We start from the raw sequence: 21,824 nt of genomic DNA, 5'->3' as shown, positions 1-21,824 counted from the left end.
TAAGGTGCCACAAGTCCTCCTTTTCTTTCTACATAACACTGTCACTGTCGGTGGAGCAGCATTGGGGCTTGAGCAGTGGTTCTCAACCTACTTACCTTTGTGCGCAGCATATGCAGCTTTCTGTTATGTGGGCCACATCCACACAATATATATACTATCTGTATGGCCCTGAGGATGTCCCCTGGGCCACAGCTGTGTGCTGATTGGACTGCAAGCAGCCTGCAGGCACAGGTTGATAACCACTGAGCTAGATTGATGGAGGAACAGTACCCTAAAATTCTTGGTTTAGACACATAAGCAGGATGATTTTGGCGGATGATGGAGCCAAGCAAACCCCTTCCTCTTTCCTAGCCACTCCTTCTCCTCTCATAATAAAAATATGGCACGTTACAATAAAGGGTTGGGTGTGGGAAAAAACAGCATTTACTGTTGTAACTCCTTTATTGTTCTCTCCCGTGATTAGCCCCCCCCACACACACACACTATATTTTAACCAAAAGTTGCAGTCCATCTGTTCATTTTTCAAAAATCTTTGTCAAGTGCTACTTTATTATTTTTTTAAAATAATTTCCTTTTTTGTGTCTACTCCTTTTTTCTTCTGGATTGTTGACCTCATATTTTCTGTGTCATTTTTCTCTTTTCCTACGGGGACACAATCTCCTTATCCTTGCACATAGGGAGGCAGTGTGATCTAATGGTTAGAGTAAGGGACCAGGGAGCCGGACTTCAGACTACTATTCCAAATTTTGCCATTGACTCTGTGTGACGTAGGATGTGTCACTTAATTGCTTTGTCTCTGCTTCCCATCTGTAGTTTTATAAACACGGGTATTGTAGGTCTAATTATTATTTGTAAAATATTTGAGATTCCCAGATGAAGTGCTTTAGAAGTGCAGGATATTTGTTCTCGTGGCATTGGGTGAATGATAGCATAGGATTTGGGATGGTTTTTTAACTGGAGTTAAGACAATATTTCCATTTTGAACCCCTACAATCAGGCTTTTTATATGCATGACTAAATATTTGCACCTGGCTAGCGTGCAAGGTCTTCACAGTAAAGCATTTTTATTTTTAATAATTTTGTAAAAGACTCACTTTTCCTGTTTAACTTAAAATCACTACAGTGTCATGTGAAATTATTGTTTACTTGTTTAAGATGTTTATCTGTTATACTCTGCAATTCTCCTGTTTTTCATGGGGAGAGGTATACATGTTTTATTTTTATTAGCAGGTAGGCCTAAAGGCATCTGCTTCTTTAGACTTATTTTCCCCCCTCCTCCAGCTCCTCTCGTCCTCTGCTTTGCTTGATGACTTCACCATTTCTCATCTTTTCAAATTCTCAAAGCCTGTTAAAGCTCTTCATTCATGCTTTTGCTGATCACAGCCTGCAGCTGATCTTCATCTCACCATTATTTTTTGGGGTGGAGGGTGTCTTTAATTTTCCTCATTGTGTTATGATCTTTATAAATGTCTCAACTTTGTAACTTGTTCTGAAGCATTTGGTAGTGCTACTTGTATGACAGATGCTATATGAAAATAAATTTAGTTGTACTTGTCTAATATGTATGCAATTAAAAGATGCTGTTTGCTTCAGATGTTCTATTTTTTTCTTTTTCTTTTTAATTTGTTGTCGCTTGGTTTTAAAACCTGCCTTATCTTTTCATTTTGCCAGATTTATTATTCTCTTTTAATTCTTCATTTAGTTTCTTGCATCTCAGCTCTGCCAGGTTGGATTCCATTGTCGTTTTTTACAGTACAGTGTATTAGAATGCATATAGCTATCCTGACTGACTGATTTAGACAAGGTCTAAATTAACCAAATCACATTTCACTTTGAAAATATATGTTTGTACTTCTGCAGTCTTACTTGGTGTATTTTCCTACATTAGTGGTGAGGGGGAGGGAACCAGTATCTTTGTTTTGTCAATTTTTTTTTTTAATTCTGTAAAAGACTCTTACCATTTTGTTTTGCTGCATTATAGAACTTGTAGAACAAACCATGTTCTAGCAGAAGCTTTTCCTTGGTTTTCTTTCTGTATCTCCTCTTCTATATTCAGCTGCAACCCATTTTTCTTATATTATGTTGATGCTTACTTGGGGTTGCTTCCTTTTCTGCCTATGAGATAATAACCATTCTGGGCTGAATAAACTGTGGCTGAAGGCTGAGACCTCTGTAAGAGACATTGTTACTGAATAAACAGTAATATTCAGATTATCATTACACCAGAATGCCAGAGTTCTGAGGCATAATTTGCAATTGGTTTTTTCTTGGCATCTAGATGAAATGCGAAGTTGAGGTTGGCTATGTTTGCGAGCAAAAAGATACTGAGTTCTGAGGGCAGTAAAGATTCATCTGCATAGATTTGCATATAGTATGATTCCTGGCAACTACCTTCGTTCTGAGTCTGTATCCGTTTTGGCATTCTTGCACTCTTCAGTTTTAATGTAGTGTGCTTTATTGTCAAAGAAATGTCCTGATTAGTCACACATTTCCATATGTTCGGTTTGCATAACCCTCTGATTCCTCATTATTTTTTTTTGAAACTCAGAACCTCCCTCTCTTTCTGAGACTAACATTACTTATTAAATATATTTTGACAGTCTCCAGAAAAGATAGGTTTATCTTCAAATTCCCAGACTATTTTCTCTGTATCATAAAAACCCACGTGTTTGTGTGCATATATAACTACACACAACTTCGCTTCTGTGTTTCAAATTAACCTCTCCTAACAGTTCCTTATCTTCAGTCAACGAAATACAAGTTGCTGCCCTTCTGTCTCTGTTTTTGGCAAGTCTCACTGTTTATAAAATGTTCTGTAGTTTCCAGCTGCCATCATATCTCTCTCATTTCCACCATCTGAGTCCTTGAAAACCTAAAATGTGTGTTTTATGTTATACGTCATAATTTTCTGCTCCTTTGTTTATTCCCCATTTTTATTGCTCATCTACATATATATTTAGCTCTTTTTTCCCCCGGCTTATTTTCATAGGATGCATCATTCATTTTTTTTAAAATATCAAACAATTGATGATGGAGACAGTGAAGTGTCATAGTGGAGTTACATGATGAATCCATTTCAAAAGGGCACTGGCAAGATTGGTGGGTCTAAACTTGGCTCTGCCAGTTGCGTTTGATCTGCCTACAAATGGCTGCTGTTGCCATATGTTTGCACCATTCTTGTGAGCAAGGATGTAGACTGGTGAAAGGGCTTCATAACTTTTTAATTTTTTTTCTCTTCTATCTATGTGATTGGAGCTTTCTTTCCCTACTAACTCTAGCTACTTTGCTTTGAAGTGATACACTGTAAAGGCTGGGGTTGACTAAACCACCTTTCCATCAAAAGGCACTTGGTATATTAATTTGGTCTCTGAGAGGATGACTCAGAATAAAATCCCATGCACATTGCCCACCTGTTACTTAGCACAGGGATGGGCAAACTTTTTGGCCCGAGGGCCACATTGGGGAATAGAAATTGTATGGTGGGCCATGAATGCTCACAAAATTGGGGTTGGGGTGTGGGAGGGGGTGCAGGCTTTGGGGTGGGGCTGCAGATGAGGAGTTTGAGGTGCAGGAGGGTGTTCTGGGCTGAGACTGAGGGGTTCGGAGGGTGGGAGGGGGATCAGGGCAGGGGTGCGGGAACTGGTGCAGGTTCCACCTGGGGGTGCAGGCTTTAGGGTGAGGCTGGGGATGAAAGGTTTGGGGTGCAGGAGGGTGCTCTATGCTGGGATCAAGGGGGTTGGAGAGCGGTAGGGGGATCAGGGCTAGGGCAGGGGGTGGGGCATGGGGAGAGGATCAGGGAGTGCAGGCTCTGAGTGGCGCTTACCTCAAGCAGCTCCTAGAAGCAGTAGCATGTTCCTTCTTCAGCTCCTACGCGGAGGCATGGCCAGGCAGCTCTGCTCGCTGCCCCATCCTCAGGCACCACCCCTGCAGTTTCCATTGGAGTGCGTAGGAGCCGGAGCAGGGCCATGTTGGCTTTCGGGAACCGTGTGGTGTGGCCCTGACCCAGCGCCCCCACCAGAGCAGGGCCGAGCTGCATGGTCTGGCCCCCAACCCATCATGTGGTGCGGCCCCAACCCAGCGCCTGGCCAGAGTGGGGCCGAGCTGCGTGGTGTGGCCCTGACCCAGCGTCCTGGCTGTAGCGCCAGACTGCACCAAGCTCAAGACCCAGTGCCCCAGCTGGAGCACTGGAGTGGCGCATGGGCCCGTGGGCCATCGTTTGCCCACCCCTGATTTAGGATGAAGAGGCTTATGGCAGAAAGTGCCTTCTGAAGGTTTTGTACATCACATGGGGTAGGTTAAAGAATCTAACTGTAAGGATTCCATTTTTGGGTTATCGTAAACTCATTTTGGATTTCCGTGCATCTTTATTTGTTTAGTTTGCTTTGCATGTGTTCTGTGATGTTGATCAGTGTCCCATGGGAAACCCTCGCATAATAAATGTCCTCGAGGGCTATTACAGCAGCCCTGGCGTGAACTACATCATGTCCTGAAAGAAGCAGGTTATCAGCATAGCTCAGCATCAACCAGTACAGGAGTTCTGCTCTTGGGAGGTCTGATTCTGCAAGGTGCTTAGTGTCTGCAACACCCAAAGGCTGAAATGGGCATTGTAGGCACTCAGTACTTTTAGGTGGTTTTTCAGGATTGGGCTCCAAGTCTACGTGAACAAAACCCTTATAAATTTCAATACCTAGTCTATTAACAGCACAGATTAAGGAGACAGAGTAGGAGGTTAGGCCCATACAAATGTACAATGACCACAAGCACTGTGAGTATAAATACTGGGGTGCTCCAGGGATTCAGGCTAGGATGGATGTTTAATACATTAAACAATCTGGAAAAGCAGTTTTGGTGGCAAAATTTGCTTATGACCCAGTTAGTTATTTAGTTAGCAGAGTATGAGAAGAGTGAGAAGCTACTGAAGGCCCTGGCTAAGAGGGACAGTTGGGCATAATTGTCATATGAAATTCAATGTAGGTAAGTGTAAGGTGATGTACACTGGAAAGAATGATTTGAAATACTCATTGGTGGTTTCTAAGGTAGCTCAGAAAAAATGTTCTAGCCGATATTGTGGACAACTCAGTAAAACTTCTGTTCAATGAACAAAAGGGCAAACAAAATGTTAAGTTGTATATACAGAGAGAGATGCTGCTGCAAGTATTGTGCCATTATATACATTGATTATAAGCCACCATCTTCAATATTATGTTCAGTTCTGGTCATCCCATCTCAAAAACCAGATAGCAGAAATAGAAAGGGTACAGCGTAGGGCAACAGAAGCAGTGAGGGGTATGAAAAGAGAATAAGATTAGAATAATGTCATTTAGAGAGGAGAGAAATAAGTAATGACATGATGGAAGAATATAAAATAATGAACAGTGTAGGGAAGGTAAATCAGAAGCGCCTCTTTGATCTTTTCTTATAACGCCAGAATCCAATGAAATTTAAAAGGCAACAAATTTTAAATTTATAAAAATAAAGTACTGTAGTTTTACACAACTAATACATAGAACTCCTTGCCATACCACAAGATGGTATTGAAATCAAGCGTTTTTTAGCTTTCATTTTTAAAAAAATAGCTTATATGACTAACAAAATTTACAGTGACATTAAATTGGCTAATATATTTATAAGAGGTTAAAAACCCTTGTACTTCTAGGCATATGCCAATTAATTCCTGGCATTAGAAAGAAACCTCCCTCTATGGTAGCTTGTCCATAATTGGCCTTTGTGAGGTCTCTTGCACATTCCTCTGAAGAATGAGCAGTCTGATTCTTGCCTGTCAAGAACGTGATACCAGACTTGATGGACCACTGGTCTAATCTGGTATGACCAACCATATGTTCTTATATACAGAGAAATCCAATACCTTTTGCTGTTGGTAGGTTATTTAGCAGAAACATTGGTATTTTATCACTGATGCAACCATTGTTTTGGAGAACTGATAGATTTTCAGGGGAAAGTAGAGCAGCTTAAAATGAAAAACACTATTTTGGTCTTGCCAATCATGACCATGTCCTAGTCATCTGCTTCCATTTGTTGCATTCTGGGCCCCCGGAATGCCTGTTGTATCAGTGGGAGAGTGGCAAACTATAGAGAGGTGACATACAGAATATTGCAGTTATTTCATATACTAGTTAAAAAATCATGGGATTGATTCTCCAACTCCTTCTTAGCCAGCATACGTCTTATGCTGAAGATACTTTTCAGATGGATAAAATGTAAAGTTTTGTAGTAGCCACCCCATGCTTTGATATGGAGAGCTTAAGGTTGTAGAAAACTCCCTGACAAAACTGGATCTCAGGAGATTTGACCAAAGTGAAGGACAAGGAAGATCATTGCTCTGCTTTATTGTACAGAGCTCAGTCTTAAAGCAACTGAGGCAAAGCTAGTTAGGAATTTCTGAAGACTGAGTGTCAGTCTGATTGTTAAACAGCACAGAGACTGGCAGGAGCAAATATGGAGCAAGAAATATTTAGGTTCTGTTTGCATAATGAATGTCGTGTTCTGTTGCAGTGGGCAGCATATTTCTTTTTTTAAAAGAGTTGGAGTGGGCAGAACAGGTGAACTAATCATAATGCTCTACACAGCCATGCTTGAGATCTGGGATTCAATTCCCAATATTAGTCTCTTGCTTCCCAATCTAGCAGTAAGGCAATACTTCCAGCCTCTGGCGCAGGAAGTATCTCACCCTGCTCTTTGATGGCCCTCTCCAGCCATAGAATGAGAGGTATGGTCATACCATAAGCAGGGTCCCTCGCACCCATTCTCAGCCAGTGGGATAGTGAGCAGCCATTATGAAGGGCATAAAGTTGAGAAAAATCTCGTGTGTGAGAGAAAGAGAGGCAGGATAGAATTCTAGGGGAAAAAGTGTGATGATCCAAGTAGTGTTTTTCGCCAGAATAGTGCCTTATTGAGACGTTAATATTTTCCAGATATTATATGGTCCAGACTGTTGGGTGCTTCTGAGATTATTCAATAGCTTTAGTGAATTGCACTGTAAAGCAGATTGTTATATAGCCTGACAAGAGCAAGTTGGGTACAGTGACTTGACTGGAAGGTAGATTGAGAAGTTGAAATCAATAATGAAGCAAATGGGCCTGAAAGTGGAATGCAGCTGCCTTCTCGAGTGCCTTTCTTACAACAAGGAGATTTAGCAACTGGTCAGAGGAGCGATGAGAGTAAGCGTTTGCTGTTTTTTAACAGTCGTGTAATGGATGGCAGTTTTATAGGCAAAGGACTGTGATGGGATGTATGGAGCAGGCAGTAGTAGTATATTACTTTTTAATGGGCTATTTAATTAGTTTTAAGGAAGAATTAAGGTTTGTATCTGAATTGAGACCTGACGGGGAGCTCTTCTAGTCCGGTAATATGTAACTTTGGTACATTGTGCACTTATACTTGAATTTTGTACTTGGAAAACAAGCAATTGCACATGTTAAATAAGTAATTGTGCATGAAATGATTGGTTTAACACAGCAAGTACTCGTTTTCAATAGGCTACTTTAGAGGCTTACAAATATGTGCCCTCAGTATCCATCACAGTTATCTGACTGATTGTGACTGTCCCCTCCACTTCACCAGTGCTTCATAAGCACTTTTTACTTTACTTTAAACTGCCACTTATGTATAGAATGCTTTCTCTCTCATCCGCAAAGCAAGTACTGTCCTCCTCAAGACCCATCCGTAGTATGATGCCTGTGGTAAAACTGCCAGCTGGTTTTGGCTAGATGGATGGCCTGTAGAGATCCATCAATCTCTTCTACTGTTTAAAAATAGCACAGCTTGTCTATTCAACCTCATGAGCCCATTACTGTTCTCCACACCTCCCTGGCATTGCAAAGAGGTGCATCTTGCAGACATCTTTTCTTCATCTAGCCTGTGAGCTCTCTGAGACAAAGGAGTGTCTTATTATATGTTTGTACAGTACAGTGGGACCCTAATCCTGACTTGGGAGCCCTTTGGCATTATGGTAATAGAAGCAGAAATAGTAAAGGGCAATAATGAATTAATTAGCTAATAAACCATCATTCACTGGCAATGATCTTCTTAAGTACAGGTCAGGCTGTCATATATTTTTTAGAAATGCTAGTAAATTGCCCTCCCTAATGGAGTAATTGGTACTCTGTCGCTAGTGGCCCTAAATCACTAATCAAAAAGAGTAAGGATCCAATTTGACTATGATGGCACAGATTTCCTCCTGCACACACTGAACCTGTGCATGTGAGACAGGCCCAAAATCAATCAGGACAATTGATGTGCTTTGCTCCTTCTACTCTAATAGTGCTTTAACAGGACTTGGAGAAAATGACCCATCTATAGTCAATATTTCCTGTGAAGTGGGCTGGTTGTTCTAAGTAGCTGAAAATGTTCAGATCTGAAATTGGGAAATAGTAGTCTAAGTAGTTTAGACAACCTGCTATCTTAAGCAGTTCCATAGGCGGGGACTTCGCAGAAGCTATAGTGGAAGTGAAGTCTGTCTTAGCATCACTCACTGCCATAGTATCGGTTCTAAGGTCAGATCTGACTTTAGATGATGAAATTCAGATTTGTCTTTTTTCCCAGTAATGCCATTGTGATTTATGCTGATCCTGTCATGTGAAGGGGCTAGTACATCAATGACTCTGGATGGCAAATGGTTTTAGGGTCCTACCAGCCTTTCTGTTTCATGGCCTAGCATTTGGTCATTGATCATCAGCAGGAAATTGTGGAAACATGGGATCCATGAGCCTCTGAATATGGACTGGCATAGTTTGTCCACCTCATGTGGGCATGAGAGAAATCCATGAGGAATTGGTCAAACCAGTAGTTCAGGTCCAGGATGTGTCTGGCCATGTGCATGGGTCTGATGACCTGTTGGTAGAACAGCATGATGGACATAAAGTCTTGATCATCATGTTGGAGAAGTCTGTCACTATCCCTTTTTACCAGGTTTGATAGCAACACTCATTCCACCAAGAATTTTGTGAACACTCATTCCACCAAGAATTTTGTGAACACTCATTCCACCAAGAATTTTGTGGACCTATAGGGCATCCTGTACACTACAAGGTACTTTTGTTGAATTTTGTCCTGGGACTCAGGCAACATGTGCATATGGTCAAATAGATCTGTCCTTGGAACGAGTTCTCTCTTGTACTGGAGATTTGTTGTGGAGAACATAGACACTGCTCCTCCCCTGACAACTTTGTTTATGTTATGCTTTGTGACCAGCAAAAATAAAATGAGTTTGCCGTGACACATCATCTAACCAAATCTGATACAAGTAATGTCAGGTGTTGGACCTAAGATTGAAAGGTATTGGTCAAATAGCCCGAATGGAGGTGTCAGATCTCCAGTGGAAATTTGCACTCCAGGTCTATGGCAACTAGGTCTGCTGGATCCAGGATTCATGGATTCCAAGGCCAGCAGGGACCACTGTGAGCATCTAGGCTGACCTTCTGTATAGCATTGGCCATAGAACTTCCCCAAAATAATTCCTAGAGCAGATCTTTTATAATAATAGCTAATCTTGGTTTGATAATTCAGTGATGGAGACTCCACCATGACTGTTGTTAAATTGTTCCAATGGTTAATTACTCTTTCATTAAAAATGTAGGCCTTATTTCCAGTCTGACTTTGTCTAGTTTCAACTTGCAGCCCTTGGATCATGTTATACTTTTCTCTGCTAGACCGAAGAGCCCATTATTAAATATGTTTGCCATTAAGATACTTACAGACTGTAATCAAGTTACCCATTAACCTTCTCTTTGTTAGGCTAAATAGTTTGAGCTCTTTGAGTCTATTGCTATAAAGTCTATTGCTATTGTTTTGTAATCCTTTAATCATTTTTGTGACTGTTCTTTGAACCTTCTCCAATTTATCAACATCCTTCTTGAATTGTTGACACCAGAAGTGGACACAGTATTCCAGCAGTGGTTGCACAAGTGCCAAATATAGAGGTAAAAGAACTCTATTCCTGTTTGAAATTCCCCTGTCTATGCATCAGAGGATTGCATTAGTCCTTTTGGCCACAGCATCATACTGGGAGCTCATGTACAGCTGATTATCCACTGTGACCCCAAATCTTTTTCAGAGTCCCCCATCATGTAAGTATGGCCTACGTTTTTTGTTCTTAGATGTATACATTACATTAAGCTGTATTCAAATGCATATATATTTTGCTTGCGCCCAGCTTACCAAGCAATCCAGATCGCTCTGTATCAGTGACCTGTTCTCTTCTTTATTTATTACTCTCTCAATTTTTGTGTCATCTGCAAACTTTATCAGCGATGATTTTATATTTTCTTCCATATTAGTAAAAATGTTAAATAATGTAGGGCCAAGAACTGATAACTGTGGGACCCCACTAGAACCACACCTGTTCAATGATGAATCGCCATTTGCAACTACATTTTGAGACCTTCAGTTAGCCAGTTTCTAATCCATTTAACACATGCCATCTTAATTTTATATTTTTCTAGTTTTTAAATCAAAATGTCACCTGGTAGCATATTATATCTATACTATTATCTTTATCAACCAAACATACAATCTCATCAAAAAGAGGTTTGATAGGATCTATTTTCCATAAACGCATGTTGGTTGGGATTAATTATATTACCCTCCTTTAATTGTTTGTTAATTGAGTTCTGTATCAGTCACTCCATTATTTTGCTCAGGATCGATGTCAGACTGACAGGTACATAATTACCTAGGTTGTCCAATTTAACCTTTTTAAATATTGGCACAACATTTGCTTTCTTCGAGTTTTGTGGAACTTCCTTGGTATTCCAAGACTTACTGAAAATCAGCATTAACAGTCCAGTGAGCAACTTTGCCAGCTCTTATAAAACACTTGGGTGTAAGTTTTCTGGACATGCTGATTTAAAAATGTCTAACTTGAGTAGCTGCTGTTTAACATCCTCCTGAGATACCAGTGGAATGGTGAGAGTATTATATGATATGACTGCATCATCTGCTTTTTCTCAAATACTGAACAGAAATACACAGAAATGTATATTCAACACTTTGCCTTTTCTGCATTATTATTGATAATTCTACTATTTCCATCTAGTAATGGACCGGTGCCATTGTTAGGAACAAGTACAACCATTGTAGCTGGTAGCCTGTATGATGGTAAGCATTTTTGCAGTTTAAAAAAGTGTGTTTCTGAGCATCCACAATTCTGTTGCTGTTCAGAATGGTGGTCTTTAAGAGCTGGTGCCCAATTTGAGAGTGGTAGTAGAGTGACTCTGGAGGCCTGCTTTTTAAGTTGGACTTTAAGGCACAGGAAATGGCAGCAATAGTGCAGAGCCCCTGGTTAATTCTCTCTGCATCATATTTTCCACTTAAATGCTAAAAGGTGTCATTGCATATTGTGGGTATATATAAATATGTAGGTAAACCCTGATTTCCCTTTCACCTCTATTTGGTTGAAAAATACTGAATTTAATAATTTTGGTAGGAAAAAGAGACTTTTTTCATGAAAAATTTTGCAAAAAGTTTCTCCATTTTTCCAACCAGATGTTATCCAAAATGCCCTTTTCCACGGTCTCATGGTACAGTATTTTATATCCCTACATAGTTACAAAAATTGTGGCTGTCCTCACAGAGACTTTTACTAGTAAAGTAATATAATATATAATTAATTTTCTTTTAAAAATTTGGAGTTTGTATTGCAACCTAAAACTGCTTGCTTCTTGTCAGTATTAAGTGCTTTCAAAACCAATGTTACACCTCAATAAATAAATAAATAAATAGCGATGACAAGATGTATTTTCTTACAGCCCCTTGTCCTCTTGTAATTCCTTTTAAATACCTTTCGGGAATTCAAGGCCTGTTTTTCCCCCAAGACAAAAATAAAGGCACAAAAGGAGTTGAATAGTGGTTCGTAACAAGTGTATAATTATGTGACATAATGCACTTAATTTAGAGGAGCCTTCACTTTTAAAGCTGTGTGGCCTTTTTTAGTAATGTGAGATACTATTGTCAGATCATACAATGTATTACTTTCTGGGTTAATTGTGCTCGGACATATAATTTTGTATTTAAGAAATATATGTGGTACTACACAGCAGCGATGTAGAAATAATTATTAATAGTTTTATAAATAGGAGAAAGAAATAATGGATTGGCCAATTCAGTGCCTTCTCAGGTAACAGCAGCTGTGTGGAGCAGAATGTATCCATGTGAATATTGTTGTGTCACTCCTGAAGTGCCAACAACATTCATATTCTAATGGAACTGCAAAAAACATAACCACATTTTATTGCCATGCAGATTCTGCAGTGGGGGAACCATCAACAAAGGAGTTAAACTAGACCTTGGTAGAAAATTCATAGTCAGTTAAGTTTTGTATTACTGTTTGGCATTATGAAAACAATCACTGAGGTTTGACAATTTTTTTCTTAAATAAAAAAAAATACTCTTAAAGTTTCTGGTTTGAATTCTTCAGAAAAGATCTTTGTTTTAGACTTACCACTGCCATTCTGCATACTAGAATTCTAAACTGGAATTCAAACCCTGACAGAAAAAATATAAAACTTTCAAGAACTCTTTGGAGTTCCACTTCATTAATGCATCTCTGTTGGACAACATTTCTTAAAGACCATAAAAATTAATAGTATATTTAAAAAGTGCTTTATTGGCATGTTTCTCCAAATTCTAATTTAGCTCTAGCTGTCTCTATGGATGGGATATAGGAAGTAAATACTCCCTTTGGCTTCAGAAATGTAAATTCTTCCTTATGCTTTTTCAATTCAGGTAGAAATTCATCCTCTGAGATACGCAATACACACAAAGGTTTAGAAGCATGATGCATGATCTAACACCTTGGGACTGGAGGACTCTCGGTCCTCTTTTTAAATCTGGTAGAACATAGGAAAATTCATTCTGAATTCACTTGGCTGTTATATTGATAGGAGGATTTAAAACAATTTTTTTTCCTGTCACTTGTGACACAGTCTTTTGTTTGGAACTAGAATATTGGTGAGGAGAGTAGGGAGAAGAGGGGATGAGTAATCTGATTTTTTTTTTTCCCCTCCTAGCAATTGGATTCTTCCTTGTTCCTGGTTTGCTCCATTGAAGTGGAGGAAAGTTCAGTGTTCGAAAGCAGGACACTACTTCGTTGTCCTGCTGCAATCCTTGAATCCATTTCCTTACTACTCTTAATTAAAGTAGCAATAGCTGATAGTAGGCTTTCTTATTAATAAAAAATGGAGATGGAAAGCGACTTGGGCTGGTTGGAAAATAAGAATTCTGTTTCACAAAAATGTTGAGGTTTTGGTATATATTTCCATTCTGTTATGGAATGAAACCAAGACCTTTTGGGTTTATATTTTTTTAAAAATGAAACGCCAAAAACCAGAGTGGCAGAGGGAACACAGAATAGCAATAGACCAGTGATTCGGGCACTCAAGTGGAATGTGGGAAGCCCAGGTTCAGGTCCCTTCCTGATTCAGACCAGGGACTTGAACCTGCATCTCCCACATCCCATGTGAGTGCCCAAACCCCTGGGCTATTGGCTGTTCTCTCTCAATTTTCGTGATGAAAGTTTCACCAAAACTTAAGTTTTGAGGGGGGTGCTCTGCCTGACTTAGAGCAGAGACCTGGCTCTCCCCCATTCCAGGTGAATGCCCTAGCCACTTGTCTATGCTGGGGCATGCACTCTATTCCCAAGGTCAAAACCAGGCAATATTTCCCAACTAAACCTTTGTTGAAACCAATATGCTTCTGCAAAAAGTTTTAATGTCAGCAAATGTGCATTCTCTGCCTAAAAATTTATTGAAAAGTTCCCATCTAGTAATAGAAATGACTGACATGCTCATCCAGTCCTTTTCCCTGGCAGTATAGGATTGTTTTCTCCAGTAGATACTTTGTCCAGCTAAGTTTTTGTGTGAGACAGTATCATATAGAATACAAATATAATAAATCTGGTGCTCACTGTTTACTAATGTTGTGATTTTTGTCAAAGCATGACTAACTCTTAACAGACATATTTGTAAATGCTTTTTACTTACTGCTTGTAGTTATTTTCCTTCTAGAAACTGAATCCCACACGCCTTGAAGTCAGATGGGCATGTTGCCATGGCCCTTAGTAGATGCAGGGTTCAGATATCAGGCATAGTAATTTTTTCCCCTGTAATAAATGATCCATTATCTTACTAGATATAGAAGTTAGATTAGGGTAATTGTCAGGATCATTTTTATTTCCTGTGGGGAAAAATTGTATCGCATTAACTTTTCTCCAGTGTTTACTCCTGAGGGCATTCTGCGCCAAAAAAAAATTAAATTCTGTGACAAAAACATAAAAATTCCGTGCACAGTATTTTAAAAATCTGCCAAGTTGTGCAAATTTTATTTGTCAAATAAATGTGGAGGCTCCAGCATGGCATTGGGGAGCACAGGCCACTGGCTGCACAGAGGTGGGAGATCACTGTGCAGCTTCCCCCGAGACACGGACTAAGTGGTGAGGCTGCAATCCTGACAAGGACCAGGTCTGCCCCTCTGTGCCAGATGTGGGCAGGCAGGCTCAGCAAGGCAGGATCTAAGTGTGGAGGCGCTTAGTGTTGGGGGATCCGGGTGTGGGAGAAGATTCTGTGTGGGGTAATCTGGGTGCGGTTGACTCAGTGGGGGATCCAGGTGTGGGGGTGGAGGAAGAGATTTGGATGCCCAGGGGCCTTTTGGGAGGTTCTGGGTGCAGTGATAATGGGACTCTGCAAGGGGGTCCAGGTGAAAGTGTTTGGGGTTCAGTAGTGGGCGGTGTCTGGGTTTGGGGGGATAGAGTTCGGCGGGGGGTCTGGGTGGGGAGGGCTTAGTGGTGGGTCCAGATACTGGGGGAGTGGGGCTCATTGGTGGGGGTTCTGGTGCAAGGGGGTGAGGCTTGGTGAATCTGGGTATGAGGGGTCTGGATGCACAGGGGTTGGGTGGATAGCAGAGCAGATCTGTGTATAGGGATCACTCCCCCTGCAGCTGAGGAGCGAGAGATGCAGTAAGTCTGGGGGACAGAGTTTGCAGAGCTTGCTACAGCCAGGAGAGAAATCTGGGAGTGGGTCTACACAGCCCCGGATGCCGTACCCGGGAAGAGGAAGTCCCGGTGTCCCCAGCACAGCTGGGACTAGCAGCCCTGCCCAGTGCAGGGTAGGAGCCATCAGCCAGGTCTTCCCAAGTCCTTCCCCTTGTCCCAAAGTGATTTACCTCTCTGCCGGCTGCCCTGGGCACCTGAAACATACTGCTGGGGATGGTTACATGACCACTTTTGTGGATTTACTTTGCTTCCACATCAGAAAGTAATTTTTCTGTGGGGAAGCAAAGAAGTCTGCAGGGGACATAAATTCTGTTCATGTGCAGTGGTGCAGAATTCCTCCAGAAGTAAATGTTTCAGCATAATTAGATTCAATGGTTAGAAGTTAGAATTTCAACCTTAAAATAAGATGCAGTTTCCTAATATTGAGGGTATTAAACATTGGAACAGCTTACCAGGACAGGTGGTGGACTCACCAGCTTTAAGAGTCTTTAAGACAAGTTTATATATCTTTTTAAATGATTGTTTTAATCCAGCTTCTAGGGAAACAAATCTATGGCCTGTGTGCACAAGGGTCAGGTTGGGTGGTTGTGATGTTTCCTCCTAGCCTTAGAGTCTGTGCGTCCTGTTTATTCTCTTGCTTCATAGTCCATGGAGAGAATAGGAAGCTATGTATTGCTCTCATGAGGCTCATGCCATTTTCAGATCTGCATTAAGACAATCACTATAAATAAATCTCATGCTTCAGAGCTTTAGCTGGCTGGCAGCTGGGGTCAGGAAGAATATTTTTTCCCGCGGATGAACAATTGGCCGACTGCATTTTGATGTGTATGGTGGTTGAGGGTTTTTGTTTTTTTTTCTTTTCTTTTTGCCTTCCTCTGAATTATCAAGAATGGCCACAGTTGGAGGTAGGACCCCAGACTGGGTGGACCAGTGTTTGAGATGATATGAAGAATCCTCTTTCTGAAATGGTTGGCTGGTGTATCTTGCTCATATGCTCAGGGCATAGCTGATCGCCAGATTTGTGGTCAGGAAGGAATTTTCCTGCAGGTCAGATTGGCAAGGATCTTGGGAGTTTTTGCCTTTCTCTGTGGTATGGAGTAGAGATCACCTGCTAGGAACACCTGAGCGTCTCTTATCAATTCCCTACCATTCCAGGGACATCAGGCATTGGTGGCATCTTGGTCTCCCCTGTTTTCTGCCTGTGGCATGCAGCAGTTTAGTCTCTGAGGACTGAAATGCTTTAGTCTAACCCAATTTACTGGTTCAACGTGGGATTGTAGGTGAAATTTAATGGCTTGTGATTACACAAAGGTCAGACTAGAAGATTTTCTAATGATCCCCTCTGGCCTTGAGCTATATGAAAACTATGAAATCTTTGTATATAATTTTTCTTTAGTTTCTGGGTGCAGTAAACTTGTTTAACGCATTTCCTTTATGCTATAGGTTTTGTGGCATTAGATCAGATGATTTGCACACCGTATGTTCAAATTTTTCAAGTATTCCATTATCTGTTCTTTTTCAATAGCTAGTTCTACAAGATCTTGCTTCTTTTTTTAAAGTTTTCAGACTTCTGTATTTTTCTTCTTGAATATAGATAAAAAGGAGTTTAACATGTCAGCTATTTTTACTACTTCTTAGTTTAGCCTCTCTTATTCACTGTAACCTCTTTGGTTATCATTAACTCACTTTGCTTTTCTGACATCCTCCTTTTTCCTTTAAAGCTTTCACTGATTGAGTCCGTTCTTCCTTTTCTGTTCTCAGTACAGATTTTCTTTAACCTCAAACTTTTGAATGTATTTTATAAAGTCACAGTATCTGGCCAATTCTTATTTCTTGTATTCTTTTTTCAAAGGAAATTTTGACTGCTGTGCCTTAATTATTTTGGGCCATATCCTCAGTTGATGTGAATCGGTGTAACTCCACAGTGGAGCTATGCTGATTAACACCAGCTCAGGATCTGACTTGCTGTCTCTTAGGATTCTACAGTCTTTAACCACAGCGGTGGACTATAGCGCTTAATCATATTGCACTTTAGTAGATTTCTCAAACCCCCAAAATTGGCTTACCTGAAATCTGTTACTTCTGCATTATGTCATTCCATTCCTTAATAAAGTGAGTCTAGATAGTGGTCACTGGTTCAGTGCTTTCCTATTGTTCTTTCATTCTCAAACAGTTCCTTCAGATTAGTTAAAAATAATGGATCATGGGCAATTTCTCCTCTAGTTGGAGTGGTTTGACTTTCTGGATCATTAAATTGTTTTTTGTGTAATTTAGGAACTGTTTGTTTAATGTCTTACTGTTATATTTTTTTTACCCAACAGATGTTTGTTAAAATCTCCCGTGGGCACTAGAGCCTAAGAAATTAGTCTAGAATTGTTTGTTTTGTGTCCTGTTCTCGTGATCTCTAAGTGGTGTCCACAGTAATTTCTGCTTTGTTTTTCATTCCTTGCATCTTTACCCAAAGAATTTGTACACCATATATTTGGTCATCTAAATGTATCTCTGTAGGAGTATATAGAAACTAAATTCTCACCTTCTTTATCAGTTCCTCTTTCTTGGATGTAGATCATCTTCTCTCTTTGGAATCTCCACTTTGGTTCACGCTAGACCCTTGAGCTGATCAAAGTAATGCTTGCCTCAGCCTTGGTCCCTTTACGTGTGTGGGGTGTAGAAGCTCTGCAGCGACAGTACATTAAGCTTTGGTGCAGGAAAGGAAGTAGCATATTACTTGCCAGCAACTGCTTCTGTTGTATTGACTTTGCAGGGAAATGCCATTGCTGTGTTCAGACAAAAAAGAGAAGCAGCTTAAGGCACCAACCCTGCGCGGAGAACCACCCAGACAGACACATGTGTCCTCACTGAGCCACACTGAAGTCAGTGGGGGTCCTTTATAGTTTTCCCTGCAGGATTGAGGCACCCAGCTCCCAGACTCCACCTTGATCAGTCTATCTGTTTTCACTACTTTGCATTTTAAAACATGTTCTTTAGTTCATAAAACAGAGTATTATGGGTTAGGTCATAAGCTGTGAAATGATTAAATTGGTAAAACTATGCCGGAGAGTGAGAGCAGCATTAGTTGTAAATCAGGAAAATAACAAGGTAGATATGGTTAAATATTATTAAATGTGGCTGTGACATCTGCTTCCTTCTCTATTTCCAGATTTGGGATGGAGGAGGGCAGTTGGAGTTATGTTCATAGTTAAAATTAGTGTGCTAGCATGCTGAGAATTGTGATGCTTTGCATTAGCAGATGACAGAGAAAGCAATCAAACGTTTATCTCTTAGCAACCTGAAAGGATGTGTATAATGAACTGTATTGAGCATGAGGTACCTTTTGACCTGAACAAATTGGCTCCTACTAAAGCCCTTTCTGTCTGGTGTTTTTATCTTTGTTGTAGTTGCTGTTACAGGAAAATTATTATAGATGTGAGGTTACACATTTTATTTATTGTAATGCATTTTATTTATTGATTTTCCTAGCTAATAAATTATTAGCTACTGTATTTCAACATGCACCCATGAAATTAAAAAGAAAATGTGTCCAGTATGCCATAAAAAGAGACTCAATACTAAATTGTTTTAATCACTTATTGCAGATGAGGTAGATCAAATAATATTTTCATAATGACTCTGTTTTACATATGTAGAAAGTAAAAATCATTACTATTTTAGCACACCCACCATTTTCACCCTTTTGATGCCTATAAAATAACATTTACAGGGTTTTTGCTGCTTTTGTTTTTATTGATAATGTTATACTAGTTTTTTTTCTTTCTTTTTATGTTTTTGTTAAGGAAAATTGTTTTTCTCCACCCTGCTGTCAGCAAGTAGGGTATATTAGATGTCCTGAGAACTAGGTTTCTTCAGCACAGATAAATATGATAAAGTTACTGCCTTTGTTACATTTAATTAGTTTGTTTCTGTACTGTATTCCAGGAAGATGCACAAGAACAATAATGATCTGGATTTTTGATTGTGTACAACAATTCTAGGCATATTAGGCCCAAGGTAGATGGCTGTGATTAAACCACATCAATCAGTTGTAAATTGAGTGATCGTCAGGAATACTCATGATTTATGAAGTAGGCACATAGATGCTGGATTAGGCCACTTGAATTTACAGTAATGACTATACTGAAAATGCTGTTTTAATACTAGTAGTTGATTTCCTTTGTTATTCCCACTTCCTATCCCTTCCCATTCCCCTTAATTGGAACTCTATTCTTATGTAATCTTAGTTGAAGCTATTTCTGACAGTGTCTTCTGCTACCATCGGCTTATTTTCTAGATGGGAAGTGATGGAGTTTTGCGCCTCAGTAGTTCCGCTCTAAATAATGAATTCTTTGCATATGCAGCACAAGGGTGGAAACAACGATTGGCAGAAGGTAACTCTCTACTTGTTCCAAATATTTACCAAATATTAATTTTTATGAAGGATGCCTTTTTTTCTTAGCCAAAATAAAAAAAGATGCATATTGAGAAATACTTTTAGAATGGAAAATGCAGTACAGCAGAAATTCAGCAACACTAATTGCTGATTCAGTTTTGAATTTATTCTAGAGAATCTCTTTTCAGTTAATAATTTTATAGTTTGCTATGGCCGCTTATTTGAGCAGTTTAAAAATAACTAAATAGGCATTTCCATCACTGTCAGCTTTGGAAACATAAATGCATGTGACTAAATCCCACCAACATACTTTGGAAATACCGAAGTTATATGCTAATTGCAATCTTGCAGGTCACACTCACCTTTGTTTTGCATTGAATTCTTGTTCAGATGGCTATAAGAAAGAACAGTATATCTGTGTATCTTCATACAATATATAATGGTCCCATATTAGAGTAAACCTTGACAACTTTTATTCAATATGTTAGTATTTGTTTTTTAGGAGAATTTACTCCAGAAATGCAGTTGCGCATCAGACAAGAGATTGAAAAGGAAAAGAAAACAGAACCTTGGAAGGAAAGGTTCTTTGAAAGGTTTTATGGTGAAAAGTAAGTATTGGACCAAAAACCATTTTGTTTCATTTCCTTTTAGAAGGAAATGAAAATATTGTTCTGTGCTTCACATAGTACAGTCAGATATGTTGTAAAACTCAATAAACCAGTTATCAAAGGCAGTAGTTCCCCAATATAAGAAAGTGTGGGTACAATTATAGTGGCATAGCAGCGTTTACATTAAAAATGCATTTTATGGGGTTGAGAACTCATCCACAAACCTTCATTCTGTGCAGAATTTAAGACATGGCGTCTGAACATGGGAATCATTTTTATTTTAAAAGTATTGTAATAAGCCAGTTTTTGCCTGAAATTATAAACAAAGCTTTTACAAAACCAAAGACCAACAGAGATGTTTCTATGACATTTTTAAAAAGTCAGTTCAAAAAAATAAGTCTCCTAAGGTGTTTCTGACCCAGATATTCCAGCATTGTGCTGGTGCACACAACAGGTAGGTGAAATTGACTGTAGAATAAGTTGACAAAACTGAAACGGAGTAGTCTAATTTTATTTCCTGATATGAGGTACGAAAACAAAACAAATATCAGAAGAGGGGTAAAGTGAATTAGATGCATCGGACCAAACGCTCAGCTGGTGTAAGTCAGAACAGCTCTGACGTCAGTATAGCTATCCCAGTTTACAGCAGCTGTTTACAGCCCTTAAATTCTTTCTGTTTTAAAAACCTGATATAGGTAAGGAAATTTGTTAATGTTTTTTAAACCTGAGAATGTCCTTTTAAATAGCTTCTAAAAAGTCAGGCCAGTGCTCTTTGACTTATGTAGATGTTAAAATATAGAATTATGTTGAGTTTTTTGTTTTTTTATGTAATTTTTTGTGCACTTGTAACTTTAAAGTGGCTTCAGTTTATAACTTAGAAAATACATCCTATGTAAAATTTGTGTGGATAATATATGGGTTTAATAGACAGAAAAGGCCCAAAGGAGCCATTATAATGTGTGGGATTGTTTATATTGTAAAACCGCTTTTGTTTACTTAAGCAATCAAGGACATTCAGAGACCAAAACCTACATATACATAAAATCAGGAACTAAAGCGTTGTGCCTGGCCATTACAGGATAGGAGCTACCTTGCACGATTTCACACCAATTCAGTATTTAGGTGAAACAAGGCAGCAGATTAAAAGACTGAATTTCAAGCTTAACTTTACATTTCCTTGCTAGCAGCTTCCTCACAACATGAGCATTATCATTTTATTTGTTAACATACTGTGATGCCTTAGTGTAACAGAACTGCTCTTTTTGATCAAGTGGCAAAGCATTTTCCTTGAAAGGCTAGAGACCAGGATATAGTCCAGCTGTAAACCTCTTTATTTAAATATATGTAAAGCTAGCCATTTGTTTATGGAGTCTGTGGCCTTTAATTATGCATGTTAATATACAAGTCAGAGTTACAGAACTCTGCTCTAAGAGGAGAGCTGTTTTGAAAGGTTGCCTTGGGACTTTCTGCTGTAATTAGAAGCTTAAGCACAAACGAAGCAAAATTATTAGCTTATTTTAAAGGACAGTGTTCCAAATGCACTGATGAGCAACATGTCCATGGGGGGTAGTATTAATTATGTTAAAAGGAACTAGCAGTCCTGCCTTGCTAGCTGAAAGTTGGGTACCAAGACCAACAGATAAGGTTCAGTCTGCAATGACAGTGACACATGGCAGTACTGAAGGTAGGTTTTTGACATCCAGCTAGGAATACCGGGTGTCGTCATACTCACAATTTCTTCTGACCATTAGACTGAACCTGTTTTTCTCCACCTGTTCTGTTTCATGTGCATGTTTCTTATCTGGCTAATCTGCGGGCACCAGCT

At 39.5% G+C, this 21,824-nt stretch overlaps 1 protein-coding gene across 5 annotated transcripts in view; it reads left to right on the top strand.

Annotated features, from left to right (window-relative positions):
• Window positions 1-21,824, top strand: part of ASXL3 (ASXL transcriptional regulator 3) — a 130,772-nt gene that overhangs the window by 89,406 nt on the left and 19,542 nt on the right. For all 5 annotated transcript variants that reach the window (XM_073331281.1, XM_073331277.1, XM_073331278.1 and 2 more), the window contains 2 exons: window positions 19,293-19,389; window positions 19,894-19,999. In XM_073331281.1, the coding sequence (XP_073187382.1) occupies window positions 19,293-19,389; window positions 19,894-19,999 (203 nt within the window). The remainder of the gene's footprint in view (window positions 1-19,292; window positions 19,390-19,893; window positions 20,000-21,824) is intronic.

This window comes from Lepidochelys kempii, chromosome 2, assembly GCF_965140265.1.
Source record: "Lepidochelys kempii isolate rLepKem1 chromosome 2, rLepKem1.hap2, whole genome shotgun sequence".
NCBI lineage: Eukaryota > Metazoa > Chordata > Testudines > Cheloniidae > Lepidochelys > Lepidochelys kempii.
The sequence above is the reverse complement of the archived record's forward strand: the minus strand, read 5'-3'. Positions and strand labels throughout refer to the sequence as shown.